The sequence below is a fragment of the Microtus pennsylvanicus genome, chromosome 1 (genome assembly GCF_037038515.1).
Source record: "Microtus pennsylvanicus isolate mMicPen1 chromosome 1, mMicPen1.hap1, whole genome shotgun sequence".
Lineage (NCBI taxonomy): Eukaryota > Metazoa > Chordata > Mammalia > Rodentia > Cricetidae > Microtus > Microtus pennsylvanicus.
The window spans coordinates 155,277,559-155,301,780 of NC_134579.1; the positions used below are offsets into that span (position 1 = coordinate 155,277,559).

Consider the following 24,222-nt stretch of genomic DNA (forward strand, 5'->3'; position numbering starts at 1 on the left):
CACAGAGAAACCCTGTCTTGAAAATCCAAAAAAAAAAAGAAAGAAAGAAAAAAAAAGAATTCTCTGGTGACTGGGTGCTCCTTTTCGCTCATCTTTCAGTTTTGACCCTCAATAGCTGACTCAGGGTTTTCATTAATAAGACTAATTAGGATCGTGCTTCATGATACCACCAAATTATGCTTTTCATTACTACATTCTTAGGACTCTTGTGCCAGGATGACACGTGATGTGGTTCATAGGGATCACAGGACTTTTGCTTGGATCCTTCCTTTGGAAGCTTACATGGTGCTTCTTGTCCCATAAAAGATATTTCTAATAAAGCAGTTTGCATTATTTTGAGACAATGTCTCTGTGTTTTTCCATCTTTCTGTACTCACTATATAGATGTCACTGGCCTGAACTCTGAATTCCCCAGCTTATGCCCCTGAGTGCTGGGCTAAAAGGCTTTCATGTCCTTGCTGATATTTATATTTTTGTTATTGTTGTTGTTTGCTCTGTAGTCTTTGCTGACCTAGAACTCACTCTGTAGGCCAGTCTGGTCTTTAAATCACAGAGATCTACCTGCCTCTGCCTACTGAGTGCTGGGATGAAAGCTATTTGCCAATAACACCCATTCTCTTATCATGTCTTGTCATTTATGCAAGGTAACTGCACAGCCTGCATGATGAAAATGAGTGATCAAGTTGATCTCTTCTTAACTGACTTTAGAGACTTCTGTTACACTAAATTGGAAACTCTAATTGAAACAGATGAATATAACACACCAAATTTAAACAACGTGAAATAAAGATGTAAGTAGAATATCAGTAGCAATGTGACTTAAGCAGGTATAAACTGTCACCGTTAAAACAACCCATGGTCAGACTGACAGGATTCTATCAGAACTCCAGCAGAAATATATTGGAAAAGTTATTTAAAAGAGCTTTTGACATCTGGTTGGTGGTGGCAAACGCCTTTAATATGAGTACTCCAGAGTACAAAACAACCTGTTGTAGAGTTTCAGGACAATCAACACTACACAGTGAAATCCTTTTTAAAAAAAATGAAAATAAAACAACCAAAAACAAACAAACAGACAAAAACTAATTGACACACACAAATAGAGGATTCTACCTGGCTCTGAGCTCTACCTGATATTAAACCAGATAATGTTCAGGGTGTGCTGGTATACTCAATTAATCCAGTAATCCAGATCAAACGGAAGTGGATCTTAGTGACTTCAAGGTCATCATTTTCTACAAAGGGAGCTCCAGGAACTCCTGGGCTGTTAATCAGAAAAACACTGTCTCATAAAGTAAAAAAAAAAAAGGAGAGAGAGAGAGAGAGAGAGAGAGAGAGAGAGAGAGAGAGAGAGAGAACATAAGTATACAACCAAAAAGAAAATAAAAACTGATACAGTCATTTAAAAAAAAGTTTGGCCAGACTGTGGTGGCACATGCCTTTAATTCCTCAGCATTCAGAGGCAGGCAGATATCTGTGAGGCTGAGGTACACCTGCCTCTGCCTCCCAAGTGCTGGGATTAAAGGCGTGAGCCACCACTGCCCGGCTTGTGCTGAGTTCTTAACGTTACGGCTTAGAGCCTTGAAAAACAGAGTATGCTGTTTTATAGTATCAGATCAAAGTATTTGCACAGTTAGAAAAGGCATTATAAACCAGGTGGTGGTGGTGCGCCTTTATTTCCAGCATTTGAAAAGCAGAGACAGGTGAATCTCTAAGTTCCTTGCGAGTCTGGTTTACAGAGCAAGTTAAAGAATAGCTGAGACTACAAAGAGAAACACTGGCCCTAAGGTGGGGAAGAAAGCAAAAAATAAAAAAAGGTATTATGGTATAGGATAATGTTAGAAAGCAGCTTTTGAAGAATTATATGAGCTCAACTACATCACTCAAATGTCTACAATAATGTTTTGTGTCCTTGGTCAAAGATAAGCACATTGTCCATGGACACATGATCAAATTGTTATTTTTGGCTCTTGTATTTGCTGTGTTTGAGACGTGAACTAACAGTGTTGCTCTACCTGGACAAGATTTCATCATGTAGACCAGGTTGAACTGAAATTCATAGAGTTCCACCCACCACTGTTACACAAGTGCTAGAATTAAAGGTGTGTACTATCAAAACTGTTTCAGCTGGTGGTAATAAATTGTTTATGCTCAAAATAATAAACCTTACCTGAAGATCACTGTGTAGAGCTAGCCACTAGTTAGCCATAGAGGCCATGCTTTGGTAGCACAAAACTATAATCCCAGAACTTGGGATAAAGAAACAGTAAGATCAGTTCAAGGACATCCTGAGCTAAGTGAGATTTAAAAAGTCTAAAAGAGAAACAGAGCTCACACCTTTAACCTTAGGATTTAGAGTCACACACCTTTAATTCCAGCATTAGGGAGGGGGAGACATTGGTGGGGAGAGGAATATAAGGCCAGAGGAGACACGAGGTAAGCACACTCAGTCTGAGGATTCCTAGAGGCAGGATCTCACCCTTTTGGCCTGAGGATTCAGTAGAGGTAAGAAGCTGCACTCATGGCTGGCTCCTTGACTTCTCTGATCTTTCAGCATTTACTCTAATATCTGACTAGGGGGTTATTAAAACCAATTTGAATTTGTGCTAAAAGAAAAATACTGCTGGGATTTATTTTGTGGTCTGTGGAGAGCCAGTGGTATGACTATGGATAGGAAGGTTCGCAATGGCTGAGGACTACGCAGAGAGCTTTGACGGGAAGTTACCCATTTGCAGCAGTCTGGATTCTGTGCGCAAGAATAGTTTGCTGGCGGTTTCCCTTTACCTCCTCAGGTTTTTGCAAAACTACTCAAGGATGTTTCCTTTGCTAGATTTAAGGCTTTCATCAAATTTGGTCCATGGTCCATTCGCTAGTTCATTTTTTGTATGCTTTTGTGATCCCAATTATTCCATTCCATTTCTGCTCTGAGAGTTGACTGAGCTGTGACTGGAAGTGGCATTCTAGTGGCACTAGCTGAGAATGCTTTCTAGTATTTCAGTACTGTGGCCCTGCCTGACAACTGGGGAATCACTTGTAGAATCCTGTATCTTTATCTACTGAGCACAGAACTTCATGAGATTCCAGTTGCTTTCTGAACAATTTCTTTACCATGTGCTAGATGCATCGATCATGTAATCCTGCTCACCTACTGAGCCCTGGAGTGTTGAGAGGGAGGAGATGAGGATCTGTAGGACAAGAATTCAGTTTTGTCACATTCTGTTTCACTAGAAATAATTCTGGAGATTTCCATCGGGAAAGATCTCGGGTTTATCCTGTTGCAGCTGAGAAGACTTTCTAGAGAAGAATGGAGACTAGGAGGCAAACATAATCTTATGACTATGCATGTGAGTGATGCATGGTGGATTAGGTTCTCCTCCAAGATTCAGCCTTCACTAATCCCCAGAAACAGGCTAGGTTTCCAGGACAGGGATGATTTTCCTCTTGTTGAAGAGGTATTAAGTCCAATTAGAAACTGTTGGTTACCAACAATATATGTGGCCCACTCTTGTACCCTTATGTTTATAGTGTTAAGGAGAAAACATTGTGGTTCATAATGGCCATTGCTGGGTAACTCTGTTGGTTAGATCCCTCCTTTAAAAGCAGGAATGTTGTCTTCTGAAACCACTAAAGCTAGGCCCCAGGGAGAAAACTTTTAAAATGGTCCATGTCAAGTCCTCTGGCCGTGACAGAAGCACATGGTTTCTTCAACAATAAAGACTAGCCTTCTACATCTATGAGGCAAACAAACATGGGCAGCCACAGCAGCCTGTAAAGTTTTGGGAATCTCAAGGACATCTGTGACCAACAATTTCCAAGAAAGTGGGTGGGGTGGTTACTTAGAAAATCTATGGTGCTGGGCGGTGGTGGCGCACGCCTTTAATCCCAGCACTCGGGAGGCAGAGGCAGGCGGATCTCTGTGAGTCTGAGGCCAGCCTGGTCTACAAGAGCTAGTTCCAGGACAGGAACCAAAAGCTACAGAGAAACCCTGTCTTGAAAATCCATAAATAAATAAATAAATAAATAAAAAAGGAAGGAAGGAAGGAAGGAAGGAAGGAAGGAAGGAAGGAAGGAAGGAAGAAAGAAAGAAAGAAAGAAAGAAAGAAAGAAAGAAAGAAAGAAAGAAAGAAAGAAAGAAAGAAAGAAAGAAAGAAAATCTATGGCTCTTGTGAAGAGCAACCTCAGCTGTGATGGGAAATTTTTATTTATACGCTAACTGTATATGCTTCCAGAGACTTATATGTATTATAGGCCATATTAGCAGATGACAAAAGAAAAATTCCTTATGATTTTTAAAAAATCCTTGCTGTTATTTTACCTCCTTTGTATATATCTGTCCATTCTCCATAATTAGCACACACCCCAAGCAGTTTTCGAGTTACCCCTTTTTAGATCACTGTTCACTCTAATTTGCCTGCCAATCACTCCTCCCACACCCCACAGTGGTCTCCTTTTACTTTTTGGGTTACTTTCAGTTACTCCAGATTGTGTAGTCACATCTGAGCATTTGAAGTTAGAAACTTACTATGAGAAAGAACAAGCAATGTCTGTCTTTCTGGGTTACCTCATTTAATATGATCTTTTCTAGATGAATTTATTTACCTGAAAAGCTCATGGTTTCAATTTTCTTTCCAACTGAATAGTATTTCATAGTGTATACATACCGCATTTTCAGTATTCATCCGTCAGTCGAGAAACATTTAGGTTGGTTCCATTTTGTAGCTATTGAGAGTAGAGTGGCAATGAATGTGACTGATTAATTATCTGTGAAGTAGAACTGGGTCAACATGCTAGACTTATTTAACTTGAAGATCTATTTATTTATTTGAGGATTCTCCATATCAATTTACAGAGTGGCTAGATTTTTGGTAGTGACATTTTTACTCACAGTGCTTTTGTTTTTGATGTTGTTGCTGGATGGGTTATTTGTAATAGTTTTATGCCTTCTCTGTGACAATTAGTGATTTGATGTCTTGTCCATGGATGATTTCTTTCCAGGTTTCCAGACTTTACTATTCTTCACATGAAATTTATTATTTCCCTTATTCTCATGGAAAAAAACCCTCTAATTCTCCTGTAGAAATTTTGCCTCTAATTATTGTCTGCAAAGCTGTTTGATAACATAGATTATGTCAAGTCAAGACTATCTTGAAATGCACTTATATTTTCATCAGTTTGAAGATATATTTTCTTTCTGGTTTCAACAATATTGTTGATACTGACTGTCTCTTCAAATTTTAAATGTCATTCCATGCTTTCCTGGATTTGGGAACACTGTCTGGATACCTGGACATATTCTGTTTCTTGGGTCTTTTCATGTGATCTGACATTGTTCTTGTTCTCGTACAGCTTTCAGTACTAATGTTTTCCTTTTTCTTTTTGACCTCTTATATGAAAGGACAAAGGCCATCTATTCATTGTTCCTGAAAGAGATACTCAAAGAAGAAATACCAGAAGAAATGGCTGATTCTCCAGTAAAAATGCCTCAGGTCAGTGGTCATGTCCTTTTCTGAAAATGTTTTATTGTCAGATATTGAAAGCCTTTAATTTTCCACTACCTATAATATTTTATATTTTATTATGAGAGTTGTTAACAAACAACAAAAATCCATGCACTGAGATTAAGCAGACCCAAATACTGTATAAATCAGTGTACCTTTATGTGGGCGGCGTAATCACTGGGGACAGAAGATCTATTACCACTCCTGACTCGTGACTCAGATAAAATATGTCACCACTATGCATTTCCAGAGAAATAAAGGAAGAATCATAAACACTAACCTGAAATCTCTTAGACAATATAGCATAAGTACTAAAAAGGAACACAATGAAAACTTTAAACTTAAGATGCAAAAAAGCTAAAATATTCTCCTAGTCTGTTTTGAGGTCTATATTTGAAACACATTGAAAAGTGATAACATTTTTTACAGAATTTCATATTTACATATTTACAGAATTTCCTTTACTGACAGGAAATCTATGATACTTTGAATGCATTTACAATTGCTAGCCTTAGGTGTACATGCTAGCTACAACTTAAATATCATTTCTTATGTTTTTGGACATTGTAGTTGAACTTTCTTTTTTGGGACCACCAGCTCTTCAATAATGACACTGAGAATTATTATTGATTATGAAAGCTGAGATCTTAGCTTAGGCTTTGTCTCAAATAACTCTTATAATTCAAATAACCTGTTTCATTTGATCTACATTTTGTCATGTGGATTTCTACCTTTCTTTTCTTCTTTCCTTCCAATCTGCTCTGTGACACTTTGGTGTCTCCTGCTGTGGGACAATGGTCTTGTACACTATAAAGGTTTATCAGTTGTACTGGTTTAATAAGATGCTGATTGGCCAGTAGTCAGGCAGGAAGTATAGTGAGGGTGACAGGCAGGAAGTATATGTGGAGTGACCAGAACAGGAGAATTCTGGGAAGAGGAAAGGGTCAGTCTTCACCCCAATACAGGGGAAGCAAGATGAGAATGCCACACTGACAAAAGGTACGAAGCCACATGGCTGACACAGACAACAATTATGGGTCAATGTAGAATGTAAGAGTTAATAAGAAGCCTGAGCTAATAGGCCAACCAGTTTATGATCAATATAAACCTCTGTGCATTTCTTTGGGACTGAACAACTGCGAGACTGGGCAAGAAAGAAACCTCTATCAACAGTCTCCCTCCACACCAGATTCTTCCTGAGTTCATCTCTTTTCCTAGAGCTCCTGCCTAGCTATTGCTTATTCAACTTTTTATTAAACCAATCAGGTACCTTAGGGAGACCTTCATGCAGTATAAACAAATATCCTCTAACAGGACTTCCGTCAATTTTTTAATTCTTCAGAAATGAATTATTCTTCAAAATTTCTGAAATTGTTATTTCATTCTAAGTTGGCATATCCCTGTTTATTTTGGAATTTTTAGAATATCTAAAATATGATGTGGATTTTTCTATATGCTTGATAGTGGCTCAAAAATGCTTACAAAATAAATCCCATAGATTGCCTGTTCTTATAAGTTAATGGTAAAATTGATAGTATGCAGTGTTATTAAATTCATTGTTACTGTGAAAAAATGAGAATTTGTTGCCTATGAACTCAACCATGAAAGCTCCACTTTCCATTTTCTACCACTCTGCTATGTAATGGGATGGCATGGGTCCTAGGTTTCAAACACACAAACTGAGAATCTTGTAAGGCAATAGAATCCACAGAATTGATTGAGTGGCAGTGATCTACAGGTACAGGAACTAAAGCACATTCCATCATAATGAATTTTCCTTCTGAGACATGTACACTAGAATCCCGACGGTCATAATCACAGCACCCAAAATACATAGCAAACTGTGTCCAGACCTTAAATGTATGTTTTGTGAATATTGCGTGTAAGCCTGTTGTGTCATACTGTTTTCACAGAGTTAGATAATACATTATAAAATGTAAATGTATTAAAATCATCTGCTTAAGTAATTGTCTTCATCATTTACATCCCCAATTTCCTCAAGCCTACTAACCTCAAGGAGAGCACTCTGTCTGGTAACACATTGTCAAACAACTATTTTATTTCAGGGTCTGCTGACATTCAAGGATGTGACTGTGTACTTCTCCCAAGAGGAGTGGAAATTCCTGGACACTTCTCAGAGGATGTTGTACCTTAATGTGATGTTGGAGAATTACAGCAACCTGGTCTCTGTGGGTAAGAATATTTTTCTTGTAGAACTCTTAACTAATCTCTTGTATATACTGGCATTATAGGTTGTAAACCCTCTGCTAATCTGTATGGGAAAAAAACAAACAGGATACTAGGCAAAGATTGTTAGTAGAGAAAAAAATGTTTTCATGGTATTTGATTTTTTTTTCTTTTCATTTTCCATGTTAGTCTTGTCAAACACTCCTCATTTTGGTTCCTCAATGCATTCAGAAACTTAGTCATATATTATCTTATCTACATATATATCTACATCCATATCTTAAAGCTCCATATTCACTGTTGAATTTGACATGTTTGGTTTTTTGTTTGTTTTTGTTTCTTTTCTATTGTTTTCTGAGACAGGGTTTCTCTATATCTTTGGAGACTGTACTAGAACTTGCTCTGTAGACCAGGCTAACCTCGAACTCAGAGAGATCTGCCTGACTCTGCCTCCTGATGCTGGGATTAAAGGTGTGTCCCACCACTGCCCAGCCTGAATTTGACATGATTTTAATTGTGAGAAAAATCTCAAGATGTGAAACTTTAAAATTCCCCTACAAATACACTGAAGATTCTGACAGGAAATACCAGACAGAAATTATTCCTAGATTCTTCTACTTTGCATTCTCTTCATATACTGAGAACAATATTGTATTATACTTCTGTATTTTTCTAAACACTCTAGCATGGATCATGGGCCACCTCATAGGACATGTGAATTGTAGGCATGGTAGCTCTAGAACAAGTGAGATTCCCCCGGAATGTAGAGAGGAGAAGGTACAGTAGGGTGAGCTATGGAATGAACAAGATGATAGTGATGGCTTTGGGTGAAAGAGAAAGCAAGAACTGAGAACATTTTTGCAATATTCAATTCCACTTGAAAGGATTTCTAATAATATAATTTGGTGTAGTTTCCTGATCTCAGGATGCATCATGTTTGTTGTAATGATTAGAACAGGTACTTATTACACCTGAATTATTATGTTAATATTAGTACAAAATGCATTTTATTTGACTATCCTGACATCAGATTAGAATAATTTTATGAATAATGTGGGTACATGATGTAGGATTATTCTTTAACCAACATCCTTGATGTCTACTTTTACATTCCATCCTTTGTTTTCTTCCCAGAGGAGAATAAACAGACATTCTTCTGGAAAATACTCTCAGGAGTTTGTGTATAGACTAGACTTGAGAATAGCCACATGTGTAAAGTTAAAAACAGCAGCGTGTGGACCTCAGACAGTGAAGGATAGAAATAAGCAATAACTGACCATGACAGCCATGCTTCAGATGAACTGAGCCTCTTGTGTCTGGCAAAATACTTGGTTTGCCTCCATTCCTTTTGAAAAATCTCATTTGTTTTTCTAGAGAGAAAAATAAATGCTGTGATGCATTTAAGTAAGAATTTAATGTTTAATGTATTTGGGTCTTCTGAATAGTAATCTTTAATGCCTATTACGTAGTTAAGTTAAATACTGTTAATTTGGGATTGGATTAAACTGTACTCACCAATTTCTGAGAAAAAATATTTAAACATAGAGAGACAGATTCAGAATTGAATTTATTAAGAATTGAATCAATCAATGAGCTTAATCCAAAAGCTAATTTTTGATTCTCAATTTTCTGATCTATCTTATTTTTTTGAAGGAACGGATATCTATTATGATTCAAAGATCTTTGAAGGTTGTCAAGGTTTTGTGAGACTACATTCAGTTACAGTGAAAGGGAAATATCTCAGTAGTTGCTGGTTGACTTATTTTAACCAAGAACTTAGCGAGACAATCATTGACCAAATAGTTAATCAAGTAACAAGTTCCATTAATATAGGTGTACTTATTTTCCAGAGAACTATTACCTATATGATCATACCCAACAACACGTGAAGACTGAAAAGCAGACTTGTCAGTGTGAGGAGCATGGCAAAATGCTTCATGACCCCTCTACATGTGCACTTTATAGAACAAGTGAAACTACAGAAAACTCTAATAACTACAGATGCAACAGGCACAGGGATGCCTCTATTGATTCATCAAACCCAGAAAGACATGAAAGCATGCACACTGGAGAAGAACCTTGCAATTCTAAAGAGTCTGAGGCATCCTTAAATTTGTGCTCCAACATTACCCCAGATCACAGACTTTACACTGCAAAGAAAGAGCACAGACAGGGAGAATATGATGACTATTTTTACACTACAGGCAGTCTTTTGCAACAACCAGTCTACATTGGAGAGAAAACACACCAGTGTGGAAAATGCAGGAAATGCTTCACTACTGCCTCAAGTCTCACTGTACATCAGAGAATTCATACCGGGGAGAAGCCTTATAAATGTAAAGCATGTGACAAATACTTTAATGTGAAGTCAAATCTCACAAGGCATCAGAGAATTCATACTGGAGAAAAGCCTTATACCTGTAAGAAATGTGGCAAATCCTTTAATCTGAAGTCAACTCTTACACTGCATCAGAGAATTCATACTGGAGAGAAGCCTTACAAATGTAAAGAGTGTGACAGATCCTTTTATGTAAAGTCAGATCTTACCAAGCATCAGAGATATCATACTGGAGAGAAACCCTACAAGTGCAAATTTTGTGAAAAATCCTTTACCCGGGCCTCGACTCTTAAAGGGCATCAAATACTTCATACTAAAGAGAAATCTTACAAATGCAAAGAATGTAATAAGTCCTTTCTTGAGATATCACATCTTAAAAACCATTACAGAATCCACACTGATGAAAAACCTTACAAATGTGAAGTATGTGACAAACTCTTTACTCTAAACTCATATCTTAGAAGCCATCAGAGAGTTCATACTGGACAGAGACCTTACATGTGTAAGGAATGTGACAAATCCTTTACACTGAAGTCAACACTCACAAAGCATCAGAGAATCCATACTGGAGAGAAACCTTACACATGTCAAAAATGTCACAAATCCTTTACTGTGAAGTCAACCCTTACAAAGCATCAGAGAATTCATACTGGAGAGAAACCCTTCAAGTGCAATGTCTGTAAAAAATTCTTTACCCAGCTTTCAAGTCTTAAAACACATCAAAAACTTCATACTGGGGAGAAATCTTACAAATGAAAGGAATGTGGAAAGTCCTTTCTTGAAATAATACATGTTAAAAACCATTACAGAATCCACACTGGTGAAAAACTATAAATGTAAGGAAAATGACAAGACTATTTTACAGTCTCAGACCTTAGAAAACACTGGAAAATTCATACTGGCAAGAAAGCTTACAAATGTGGAGAATGTGACAGGTCCTTTATCCAGAATTCATATTTTGAAGACACCAGAGAGTTCATACTGGAGAGAGATATTACAGATGTAAGAAGTGGGGCGAATCTTTGTCTACACATTCAACTCTTACAGAACATCAGAAAATACATACTGAAGAGATACTGGGTAGGGAATGTGAAAAATCTTTAAATACATGCTAATATATTAGACAACATCAGAAAATGTCACACTGGAGAGAAACCTTATGTAAGCAAAGACTGTGACCTATTCTTTAACCACGTTTCAGACATCAGAAACTTTCTATTGGAGAGTAACCTTGTAAATGTCTGACATGTGACAAATCTTTACATGCATGTAAAACTTTATAACACATCAGAGAATTCTCACTGAAGAGAGACATTACAGATGTACAGGATGTGACACGTCTTTTACTGGCTGCTCAAATCTTAGAGCATATCAGAAAATTCATACTGGAGAGAAATTAAAACTTCACAAATGTGGTGACTTTGGAATATCCTCTGTCCACCTTTCAAATGTTAGAAGACATCAGAGACTTCATACTGCACAGAAAACACCATTGTACATCAAGTGACATAGCATTTTCATGGTATTCTTGACTTACAAATTCCAAGTGTACATAATAGAAACATAAAGATAGGGAACATGTGAAAGCCTTTAATGAAGTGTTAAATCTTATAAAATATCACAGACCTTATATTCAAATAAAATCCTGCAATATGAACTATGTGAATTATTCTTTATGTGCATGGGTGCTTTGTATATAAGACTTTCTGTGAACTGTATGTTGGTCTGATGTCTGATCCTTGAAGGTGTAAATAAAATAAAAACAGGTGTGAGCTATTGTGTGCATGTTGAGAATTTAATGCTGGCCCTCTGGAACAAGCAGTGCTTTGCCCACTAATCATCTTGCCAGCCCCTAAAATTAATCGTGATTAAACCATTTACCTTGTTCAACATTCAATTATTGATAATAATACCACGCAAAGTGATAAATGTCTTAAATCCCAGAATTTAACGTCACAGGTATGCTCACAAATAGCTTTAAAATCCCCAAGGTCTTTCCAAGACAGATAATTAGTACTTGGTACAGAGAGTTCCATTTAATACCACCATGAGTGAGAGGAGCATTATTTACCCATGTGGGATACCACTGTTCAATGTTTAAAATTATACTTTCTGTTAGCTTGTAAGATAGTGGGATTTCATGTGGCTGCTTCCTGCATCCTTCCTTTCGGTTAACCCATCCACTCCACCTCTTTTCCTCCTACATCTCCAATTGAACATCTAGCAAACATTGTCCCAAACTTTTATAGCGCTTGTGTTCTACTGTCCTCTCTTATTGTATTTTTTTACTTGGGTTGCAAAGTAATAGGTTCTCAAGTACTTTCTTCATGCACAGCGCATTTGGGTTGACCTTATACTAGTCCCCTCTCTTCTCCATTCCTGCACCACAAATTTGAAATATTCTGCTCAGTTTCTAATTTCATATCACCTATATTCTACTTTCCATCCTCTCTTCCTGCATTTCCCCACAAAAGATCCATTCCTGGATTCTTGGTTTCTACACATAATGTTGCTTGAACACAAAAAGCAACAAGTTTAAAGCTAGGGCCCACATTTTTATTTACCCATGTGTAAGGGGATGGACATCAAAGTTGATTCTGTATGCTAGATACACTGATATAGAATCATATAAAGCAACAGTGAACATGGTGGGCAAGTTATCACTGGTAAGATGACAAAGCCTTAAAGTTCATTCCCAAAAGAGTTTACTGTGAATCAATTTTCTATGTGATTCAAATGCCTCATCTTGTAGGATGTTCCTGAAAACACAGGATATTAAGAGATATAAGGGAATAGGATTCTTCAAGGTAGTAGTTCTCAACTTTCTTAATGTTGTGACACTTTGATAATGTTCCTCATGTTGCAGTGTACACACAATGTAAAATTATTCTTATTCTACTTTATAAGTATAATCTTACTACTGTTATGAATTATAATGTAAATTATTCTTATTCTACTTTATAAGTATAATCTTACTACTGTTATGAATTATAATGTAAATTATTCTTATTCTACTTTATAAGTATAATCTTACTACTGTTATGAATTATAATGTAAATTATTCTTATTCTACTTTATAAGTATAATCTTACTACTGTTATGAATTATAATGTAAATATCTGATATGCAGAATCTTTTATATGTGGCACTAAAGAAGTGCTGACACAAGAGTTGAGTATCACTACTATGGAGGAAGGTGAAATATTCCATCCTGTGGAGAAAGTCAGAAACAGAAAACACAGTAGCTCTAAGAAGTCACAAAAACTGCTAAGATTTTACTAGTGCCCACTTGCCTAAAGCATATATAATCAATAAAGTATGCCGACACTGTAAGACAAGCTGAGATACACAAACAATGCTCAGATCAGCCATGAAGCAGACACCAGTTAACCTGCCTGGACCAGACCAGACAAAACAAGACAAGCTGCTTGGAGGAGGTAGTACCTTACCATGCATAGTTTCTATTATTCATATTCCATTTATCCAAACTCAAAACTTTCTTTAAAATTTTATAGTTTTTTTATTTATTTAATTTTTTATTAAAAATTTCTGCCTCAAGAGTGGTATTGCTGGGTCCAGGCGTAGGATGATCCCGAATTTCCTGAGAAACCGCGACAATGCTTTCCAAAGTGGTTGCACAAGTTTGCATTCCCACCAGCAATGGATGAGTGTAGCCCTTTCTCCACAACCTCTCCAGCAAAGGTGATCATTGGTGTTTTTGATTTTAGCCATTCTGACAGGTGTAAGATGGTATCTTAGAGTTGTCTTGATTTGCATTTCCCTGATCATGGAAGTTGAGCATACCCAAGACATGCCCTATCATACAACAAACGTATATGCTCTACTATGTTCATAGCAGCATTGTTTGTAATAGCCAGAACCTGGAAACAACCTAGATGCCCTTCAATGGAAGAATGGATGAAGAAAGTATGGAATATATACATATTAGAGTACTATTCAGCAGTAAAAAACAATGACTTCTTGAATTTTGCATGCAAATGGATGGAAATAGATAATACTATCCTGAGTGAGGTGACCCAGACCCAAAAAGAGGAACATGGGATGTACTCACTCATATTTGGTTTCTAGCCATAAATAAAGTACATTGAGCCTATAATTCGTGATCCTAGAGAAGCTAAATAAGAAGGTGAACCCAAAGATAAACATATAGTCATCCTCCTGGATATTAACCTTCATCAGGTGATGAAAGGAGACAGAGACAGAGTCCCACATTGGAGCACCGGACTACAACCCGAAGGTCCAAATCAGGAGCAGAAGGAGAGAGAGCAGGAGCAAGGAGCTCAGGACCGCGAGGGGTGCACCCACACACTGAGACAATGGGGATGTTCTTTCGGGAACTCACCAAGGCCAGCTGGACTGGGTCTGAAAAAGCCTGGGATAAAACCGGACTCGCTGAACATAGCGGACAATGAGGACTGCTGAGAAGTCAAGAACAATGGCACTGGGTTTTGATTCTACTGCACATACTGTCTTTGGGGGAGCCTAAACTGTTTGGATGTTCACCTTACTAGACCTGGAAGGAGGTGGGAGGTCCTTGGACTTCCCACATGGCAGGGAACCCGGTCTGCTCTTCAGGCTGATGAGAGAGGGGGAGTTGATTGGGGGAGGGGGAGGGGGAGGGGGAGGGATATGGGAGGCGGTGGCAGGGAAGAGACAGAAATCTTTAATAAATAAATGAATGAATAAATAAATAAAGAAAGAAAGAAAGAAAAGAAAAAAATTTCCGTCTCCTCCCAGCCTCCCATTTCCCTCCCCCTCCCCCCACTCCTCTCCCCCTTCCTTACCAGTCCGAAGAGCAGTCAGGGTTCCCTGCCCTGTGGAAAGTCCAAGGTCCTCCCTCCTTCATCCAGGTCTAGGAAGGTGAGCATCCAAACAGACTAGGTTCCCACAAAGCCAGTGCATGCTGAAGGATCAAAACCGAGCGCCATTGTCCTTAGCTTCTCAGTCCGCCCTCATTGACCACCACGTTCAGAGAGTCTGGTTTGATCACATGTTTCATCAGTCCCAGTCCAGCTGGCCTTGGTGAGCTCCCATTAGATCAGCCCCACCATCTCAGTGGGTGGTGCACCCTCTCGAGGTCCTGATTTCCCTGCTCATGTTCTCCCTTCTTCTGCTCCTCATTTGGACTTTGGGAGCTCAGTCCAGTGCTCCAATGTGGGTCTCTGTCTCTATCTCCATCCATCGCCAGATGAAGGTTCTATGGTGATATGCAAGATATTCATCAGTTTGGCTATAGGATAGGGCCATTTCATGCTCCCTCTCCTCAGCTGTCCAAGGAACTAGCTGGGGACATCTCCTTGGACACCTGGGAACCCTTCTAGAGTCAAGTCTCTTTCCAACCCTAAATGGCTCCCTTAATTAATATATATACTTCCCTGCTCCCATATCCACCCTTCCTCCATCCCAACCATCCCGTTCTATTTCTAGTAGAATAAAATTTCATAAATCTTCCTAAATGTCTGCTTTTGCTATTTTCTACATACATATAATGCAAGCGGTCTTTTGTTGTCCCAGCCCAGTTAAAGATCAAAGCTGGCTTTCGAATGGAGGGTGGCTCTTTCCTTCTCTAAACCCAAGAATGCTTATTACAGTGTAATTCAAAATCTCTGTGTCATGTCAGAAGAGTCACCTGATATGGGACAGAAGAAAAACAAGTATTTAAGGGCCATTTTATAGACACTATTCTCATAAAACTTTGGTTATATATTGACTTTTAACCACTTTTCTTAATGTGTAAATATTTTATAGGTTATATAATTAATATATATTTAAACTTTTTTATGATATTAAAATTCACATAGCATACAAATTCTAGAAAAAAATCTCATCTACCTTCATGTACATTATTTCAGGTTTGAGTCTCTGTCAATAGTTTTCTGACATGAACCATGGCCATGTCTAACAGAGAATGTTGATGTTTCCATAAGGAGGATGGGACCCCACAATTACAATTCCTCCAGGACTATATTATTAATCTGAAAACCACCACCTAAAGATCGGCTTTTGTCCTAAAAACTGCTCAGAATGATTTCAAAGTGGCTAGTTTGAGATGATCCAGCCTCACAGACTACTCTGGTGGGACTTGAGATAAGTCTTGCACTTTCCCATTACACACAGACTGAACAAAACATGACAAAACTATCTCTCCCAGGACTTGACAATTAGCCCAAAGTTTTCTTTTTAGGATTTCCTAAAGATGCCATTTCCCCCAAGACATCAGTAAGTAAATTTAAGAATATGAACTCCACATTCACAAGAGGTAGGGTGAGTGGTATTTGGTCATTCAATGGGTTATGGATATTTGTAATTGTTTCGCAGGGTTGGTTACGAATTGTATTGGTTACTGTCAGGAGGAAAGTTGAACAAGGGAAATTAGATTCAGAGTTCTTGTTTTGAAAAGAGCAAAGGGGGTATAGATATGATAGAATTAAAGGGTAGATTATTGAACCTACTCTGAAAAAAATGTGAAGATATAAATATTATAAGATAGAAAGGTAGATTATAGAATCTGCTTTTAAAAAGCAACTATTAGTATTAAAAATTGGATTGGACTTTAGTATATTGTATACAAACTTAGTATATTGATACAAATTTGAGATTAATTTTGTTAAAACATAGTGTAATATGTTTCTAATCTTGTTCAAGAAATCGTATCTATACAGCTTATTTAACAATGTAATACAAATTTCTAGTTCTTTAAAGTTATTATTACTAACTCTTTAGAGTAATAAGAAAATGTAGGTTATCAAATTCGTCACCTGTTACAATTAAACTTGTAGTCATATTAGGTATGTTTTCAAGGTCAATGAGAGATATATTTTAGGTAGACAGGACATATTCAAACAATTCAGAGATCTACAGAATATGGCATTTAAGATTTTTTAATAACATAGGTTCATTTTATGACAATGTGACATGTCTGTTCCTGGTAGCACCAATCTACATGGGATGATGATGGGCACCAAAGAAACTCCATATGGAATTTACTTTTTTGTGGCAAAAGCTAGCCACTAGGTAAGAAAATGTCCTTGCCTTGACTACTGACAGTATGCTGTCCTAATTGGACAAGCAGGACACAAAAGAGAATGACTGTCAAACTTTGCCAAGACAAAGTAGAACCACCTCCAAAAATCCTATTTTAATAGAAAAGCCTGTCAAATATTCTAGACCTTTAGGCTGAAGATGTATGCTCCAACATTGCAGAGGAACAGTGGGTGCCTGTCCAGGCAACCAGCTATTTCTGTTATTTCTCACATATTTTGGAAATCACTTGCTTGCATATCCTGTTTACTCAGTTAATATTATTAACTTCTAGAGTCTCTGAGGTCATTGAAGACCAGATAGCTATAGTTACAGTTTTCCTTGTTTACAAGACTCAGAAAAGAAAGTCACTAAGGAGGTGTAAAATGTAAAAGGTTAAGAGACATTGTAATATTATTTGATAATGGAAATTATATCAGAAAGTGAATTCGATACAACCTCTTGGACTCACCATTATAGAATAGATAATGGAGTATTTTCTCTAAATTTATCTAATGGATTAGGCATTGATATTGTACTTATTACCTGTATATATTGAATATAGTTATTGTAATTATTGTACATAGTTTTTATTATATTAATCATACTCTTTTAATTTTAGACAAAAAGAGGAAATATAGTATGCTTTATTTTTATTTTAATAAATAAAGCTTGCTTGAAGATCAGCATGCAAAGGTAGGCCCACTAGTCAGCCTTATAGACCAGGCAGTGATGACACACACTGATGTGGGAGTGTCATATATCAATCTGTGGATTTCATTGGTTAAGCAATAAAGAAACTGCTTGGCCATGATAGGTTAAAACATAGGTGGGAGGAGTAAACAGAACAGAATGCTGGGAGGAAGAGGAAGTGAGCTCAGAGACGCCATGCTCCCCTCTCCCGGACAGACTCGACAGCTCTGCTCTCTGGGGCACATCCGATGAAGCTCCGACCCAGGATGGATGTAGGCTAGAATCTTTCCCGGTAAGGCTGATGCTACACAGATTATTAGAGATGGGTTGATCGGGATATGAGAATTAGCCCATAAGAGGCTAGAGCTAGTGGGCCAAGCAGTGTTTGAGTGAATACAGTTTGTGTGTTGTTATTTTGGGCATAAGCTAGCAGGCGGCCAGGGTGCTGGGGACGCAGCCCCACCGCTCATATTACTACAACATACCTTTAACCCCAGCAGCCACAATAGTTATCCATATAGGCCTGGCAGTGGTGGTGCATACCTTTAATACCAGCACTAGAGAGGAATATAAGGTGGGATGAGACATGAACTCACTCTTTTCAGTCTGAAGTTTCTATAGAGGTAGGAGATCTCTATTGGATGACTGCTTCTGATTTTCTGAACCCCAATATGATGGAGGAAGGTCATTGGTTAAATAAAGAAACTGCCTTGGCCCTCATAGGTTAGAATTTAGATAGGCGGAGTAAACAGAACAGAATGGTTGGAGGAAGAGGAAGTGAGCTCAGAAGTCATGTAGCTCCTCTCAGGGCCAGATGCCATGCTCTGCTCTCTGGGGCAGACGTGAAAAAGCTCCGACCCAGGATGGACATAGGCTAGAATCTTCCCGGTAAGTGCACCTTGGGGTGCTACACAATTATTAGAAATGGGCTAGTCCAGGTGTGAGAGTTAGCTGAGAAGAGGCTAGATATAATGGGCCAGGCAGTGTTTAAAAGAATACAATTTGAGTGTTGTTATTTCGGGTAAAGCTAGCCGGTGGCCAGGAACCAGGCTGTGGGAAGAGGCCCGCAGCTCCTACAACACCTATATCTGTCTCTCAGTTACACCTGGAGGAGGTACTGAGTGACTTGAAAGACACTTCCAACCTCCCTTGAGCTGCCTACAATCTGTGTTGTGATCCCCAGGTTTCCAGCTTCATTAGTCATCACCCTCACAGGATGAAACAGCTGACATTGAGTCCTTTCTGCTTCTGTAAGTAAACCCTCAGCCACACCCAATAGAGTCACCCCAATAAAATTCATTGGTCCACTTGACTTTAGAAATGGCTCAGTGGTTAAGAGCACTGTCTGCTCTTTCAGAAAACTCACTTTGAATTCCCAGTGCCCTCACATGGGCACTCAATCTACATTCTTATCTCTAGGGTATCCAATGCCCTCTTCTGGGTCTGCTAACACTAGGAGCACACATGGTGCACAGATATACATGCAGACAAAGCACCCCTAATAGAGAAAACAAACAGAATCTCACTGGTGTAGCAATAAGAGCAGCGGGCTACATTCCTGGCACCCGGCCACCTGCACGGCTAGCTTTATACCCAAAATAATTACACAGAAACTGTATTCTTTTAAACACTGCCTGGCCCTTTAGTTTTAACCTCTTATTGGCTAGCTCTTATATATTGATCTAACCCGTTTCTAATAATCTGTGTAGACCCACGAGGTGGCTTACCAGGGAAGATCTTAACCTGCATCCGTCTGGAGTGGGAGAATCATGGCGACCACCTGACTCGGCTTCTTTCTCCCAGCATTCTGTTCTGTTTACTCCACCCACCTAAGGGTTGGCCTATCAAATGGGCCTAGACAGTTTCTTTATTAATTAACCAATGAAAGCAACAGATTAGAAAGAAATCACTCCCACATCACACTGGTTCACCAAGACAGACATTATTGGTTCCAATGTTTGGATTTCATTGGTTCCCTCTCTCTTTTAGTAGAAGGTTGCCATTGTTTATCACATAAATAGTGTCACACATCAGTGCAGTAATTAGATAGCAGACTAGTTTCCCTTCTTTTATTTAGTCATTATTTTGAAAACACCAGACTGACTTCATAAGTTCATTCTCTAATTGTCCTAATTCTCAGTGTTTGATCTCCTTTCCCAACATTTATGCCAACAGTAGTTATCATTGTAGTTATCAGTAGTTCCTGATTATTATCATTGTAGCTAGGGCAGCATGGAAACTTAAAGGAGTCCTAGTCTGCATTTACCTGATAGGTATATACTTGTTTGTTTATTTAGTTTTAGTCTGGGTTTGTAATTGTTTATTCATTTGTTTCATTTTAGTTTCACTTTTTTAGATTTATAATTTTGAACTTATTATATAATTAGGACATTTCTTTTCCCTCTGTCCTTTCTACAAATTTTTCCATATACCGTCTATGCTTGCATTCAAATTCATGGTATCTTTTTCATTAATGTTTCCTGTATACATAAATGTCTATGTGTATACATTCATAATTGTAAATAAAATTCTCAGTCCATATAATGTCAATTGGATGTGTGTTTTCAGTGCTGACCATTTGGGATTGAATAACCAATTAGTGTGCTCTTTCCTGGGGGATATTATTTCTCCTGCTCCAAGCATCCCCCAGTAGCTATAATTCTCTGTGTAAGGTTGAGGCATTGTGGAATCCTCCCCATCCACTTTTGAATGTTCATTGTTCTTATCTTTGTTCAGCTTATATTTGGGAGGTCATGTTGGAAAGATTTTATAAACAACGATCTAGCATTGCTAAGTGTGATGGTTATTCTTGGTTGTCAACTTGAATACATCTGGAATGAACTACAATTCAAAAATGGAGGGCACACTTGTGAGGATATTTTTGTTTCTTTTGAATTAACTGAATCTACTCCTAGTTTGGAACATTGAGATATGAAGATAAATGCCATTAAACCACATCTTGAAACTAAAGGACACACAGCTTTGGTCTGAATAGAGAGGCTCCATGATACATGTTTAATCTGGGCCACACCTTCTTCTGGAAGCCTATATAAGGACATGGAAATAGGAATCATTTTGCTCATTGTCTGTTTGTTGGCTCATTTTCTTAGTAGCACATTCATTTCTTCACTGGCATTAGACCCTACTCCTTTGGGATTCCTGCATATATAGAAGACCAGTCAAGACATCCATCCTTGTAAACTAAGCAACTAACTGGATTTTGGACTTTCTGTTACAGCCAGCCATTGTTGGATTATCTGCACAGCAGCCTGTAAATCATTCATATATATACATGTGTGTGTGTGTGTGTGTGTGTGTGTGTGTGTGTGTGTGTGTGTATGTATGTGTGTTCATTCTTTTGCTCTAGGGAACACTGACTAGTATACTAGGGGACACAATCTCACACCAAACTCTCTGGTCCTCTGCCTCTTTTAATCTTTATAGCCCCTCTTCAAAAAATGATACAGGAGTGTTTTAGAGATGTATTCAGTGGGTCTGGGCTGCACATCTCTGCATTTTGATTAGTTGTGGATTCTTGTAGTGGTTTCTGTTGAAAAGAGATGCTTCCTTGATGAGGGGTGAAGAATAAGCTTACCTGTGGGTTCAAAGAAAAATGTTTAGTTACTTGTTAGCAATTATAGTGGATTAGTAAAGTGGTGGTTGCTTGTTGTCCTCCAAGATCCATGTCTTTACCAGCACAAGTCAGAAGTTCCAGTGCCAGTCATGATTTCTCTTTTGTTAAGAGTGTCTTAAGTCCGATGAAAGAGATGTTGTTTGCCACCAATGTATGCGTGCCACTACTACATTCTTATGTCTATTGTGCCAGAATGACAGTTGATGTGGTTCATAAGCATCATAGCTGGCTAGGGCTGTTGGTTGGCTTCCTCCTTTGGAACCTTGCAAGGTATTTCTGGAACCATGAACAGTACTCCTCAGGGAGCAATTTACTTTATTTTGAGACAAGGTCTCCAATATTCCAGCTGTCTGAGACTCACTATGTAGACTTTGCTGACATTGAATTTAGAGTTCCCCTTGGCAATGTCTCCTGAGTGCTGAGTTAAAAGGTTTGCCTGACCTTGTCAGCTATACATAACTTTGTGTTGTTATGCCTTTTGTTTTGTGTTTTTATTTTGAGATAGGGTTTTCTGTGCACTCACTCCATAGAGCAGTCTGCCCTGAGACTCAGAGATCTGCCTAGCTATGCCTCCTGGGTGCTGGGATTAAAGGTGTGTGTCTCTACCACTTAGCATGGTAGCATGTCTTGACAGTTACCCAAGGCAACTGAACAGCCTACATGACAGAAATGAGAGATCCACTGAATCTCTTGTTTAAAAACTTCTATTACACTACATTGAAATTTTAAATGAAATAGATGGATTTCCAGGTGAAAATAGCACACCAAATTTCAACAACATGAAATAAATATGTAGACAGAACATCAGTAGCAATGTAACTGAAACACCACCCTTAATACAACCCCATAACCAGATTGACAGGATTATAACAAAATTTCAGAGAAAAACTAACATCAAGGTTACTTAAAATACTTCTTGACATCTGGGAGGGGTGGCACATACCTTTAATCTCAGTACTTGAGAGTTCAAAGCCAGCCTGGTATTTGCAGTTCCAGGACAGTCAGGACCACACAGTGAAATGTTGTCACAAATAAAATAGATTAAAAAGAATCTTCTTGATGCAAAAAAAAGAAGATTCCCCCTGACTCTTAGTATTATTTAATATTAACCAAATTATAAGAAGGCCTCCATGGCATTCTCCATTAATTCCAGCATAATGGAGGCAGATATAGGTGGATCTCAGTAAATTTGAGGCCATTATTGTGCATAAAGGGTCTTCTGGGAGAATCGGTGCTGTTACACAGAGACAGCCAGTCCTGAAAAAATAAAAAATTAACCCCAACAAATATTGATACAAGCAAAAAAAATTACTAACTGATATGGTCATTTTAAAAAAAAAAATCTGAACTGGGCAGGATGGGCCGCAATTTAATCCTAGCATACCTGAGGCAGAGACAAGAAGATCTCTGAGATTCTGAAGCCAGCCTGGTCTAAAAAGGAAGTTCAAGAAAAGCAAGGATTACAAAGAGAAAACCCAACTGGAATAACAAAGGTAATTTTTTTATCTATTATTAACGATTTCACACTCACATACATATATATGTGTCTATACACACCTAAGTGTGTGTGTGTGTGCCCGCATGCACACGCCTCAAATACAATATTTTCACTTCCTACATGTCTACTATCTTAGTCCACAATTCCAACAAATGTCTCTGTTGTGTTCATCTCTATTGATTTTGCTTGGGATCCCCTGAAATTAACAAGGCCCATCTGTGATACTGTGGATTTGGAGCTATGTGTAGGAGCCCAGCAGACGACTACAGCTGAAAGCCATTCACAGCCACCATTTGAGAAGTAAAGAGTGGGTCCTGTGAGCCTTTCCGTTTCTTAGACTGACTGTGGTCTAGTGTGAGGTCAACGCAGGTAAGTGTTAGTTACTGATTACAGCAGCTGTATGGAGTCTAGAGAATGCTTGGCCCTTCTTCCTCTTTCTCTTCTCATTCCCTTTCCTCCTCATTTTCCTCAGTGTTCCCAGAGCCATATATGGGATGGTGTAACTGACGTTTTTAGACCAGGAACCACAAAGCTTAATTATTTTCTGCATCTGGCACAGCAGGAGTTTCTGAATTCACCACCGCCTTAAAACAAACAAACAAACAAAAAAAACCCAACTTTTATCTCAAAGCATCCTTAGCAGGCAGCACAGAAGACAAACTTGTTTCTGAGTAAAAGACAAGACCACCATCTAGTGGTGAGAGCACTACAGCGCGGGAGGAACTCAGCGGTGGTCTATTAGGAATAGACTCACCACCAACATAAGACACCCATTTCTTTTCAAAATCCAAGTTCCTGAAATGATTCTCCCAAAATCAAAATGTCAGAATTTGGTCTGGGCTTGTTATGTTTGTGTTGGCGATGGGAAGCTGGCATCTTAATTTAGCGTGTTATCGTTTGGTTAAGTATGTAACCCGGGAGTCTGGTAGTCAAGTCGAGGTTAGGCGGCCTTTTATCTGAAGGTTCAGAACTCACTGTGGGGTCAGACACCCGGATGCAGCCTCCTCCTAGATCACTTGTGCGCTAGGCTGGCAGCAAGCATGTGGGGAGCTGTGCAGAGCGGGTCCAGGGCAGCCTGACAGCTGGAGCTGTGGGGAAGGCGGCCTGAGACAGAGAGGGAGGGACCGGTCTCAGTGGGACGGAGACTGTCTAGTGAAAAAGCGTTTGGGAGGGTGTGAGGAACTTGAGTGTTGGGGAACAATGAATATGGAGAAGTGGGAGGAATTAGAGTAGTGACGTAAACGGAAGCTGGGAAACAGTGTAAGAGGACCCGGAAGTGGACTGAGGCGTCAAAGCCGGAAGTGTCGAGTGTCCATTCCATCTTGTTACTAGA

At 38.6% G+C, this 24,222-nt stretch overlaps 1 protein-coding gene across 2 annotated transcripts in view; it reads left to right on the forward strand.

The window, feature by feature from the left end:
• The first annotated feature begins 7,639 nt into the window (after positions 1-7,639).
• LOC142832742 (uncharacterized) overlaps positions 7,640-24,222 on the forward strand; it is a 196,329-nt gene continuing 179,746 nt past the window's right edge. Inside the window, exons 1-3 of one of the 2 annotated variants that reach the window (XM_075943567.1) lie at positions 7,640-7,691; positions 9,536-10,047; positions 10,111-10,779. In XM_075943567.1, the coding sequence (XP_075799682.1) occupies positions 7,640-7,691; positions 9,536-10,047; positions 10,111-10,779 (1,233 nt within the window). Of the gene's footprint in view, positions 7,692-9,535; positions 10,048-10,110; positions 10,780-24,222 lie in introns of those variants that run through there. The other variant, XM_075943480.1, reaches the window with a different exon arrangement.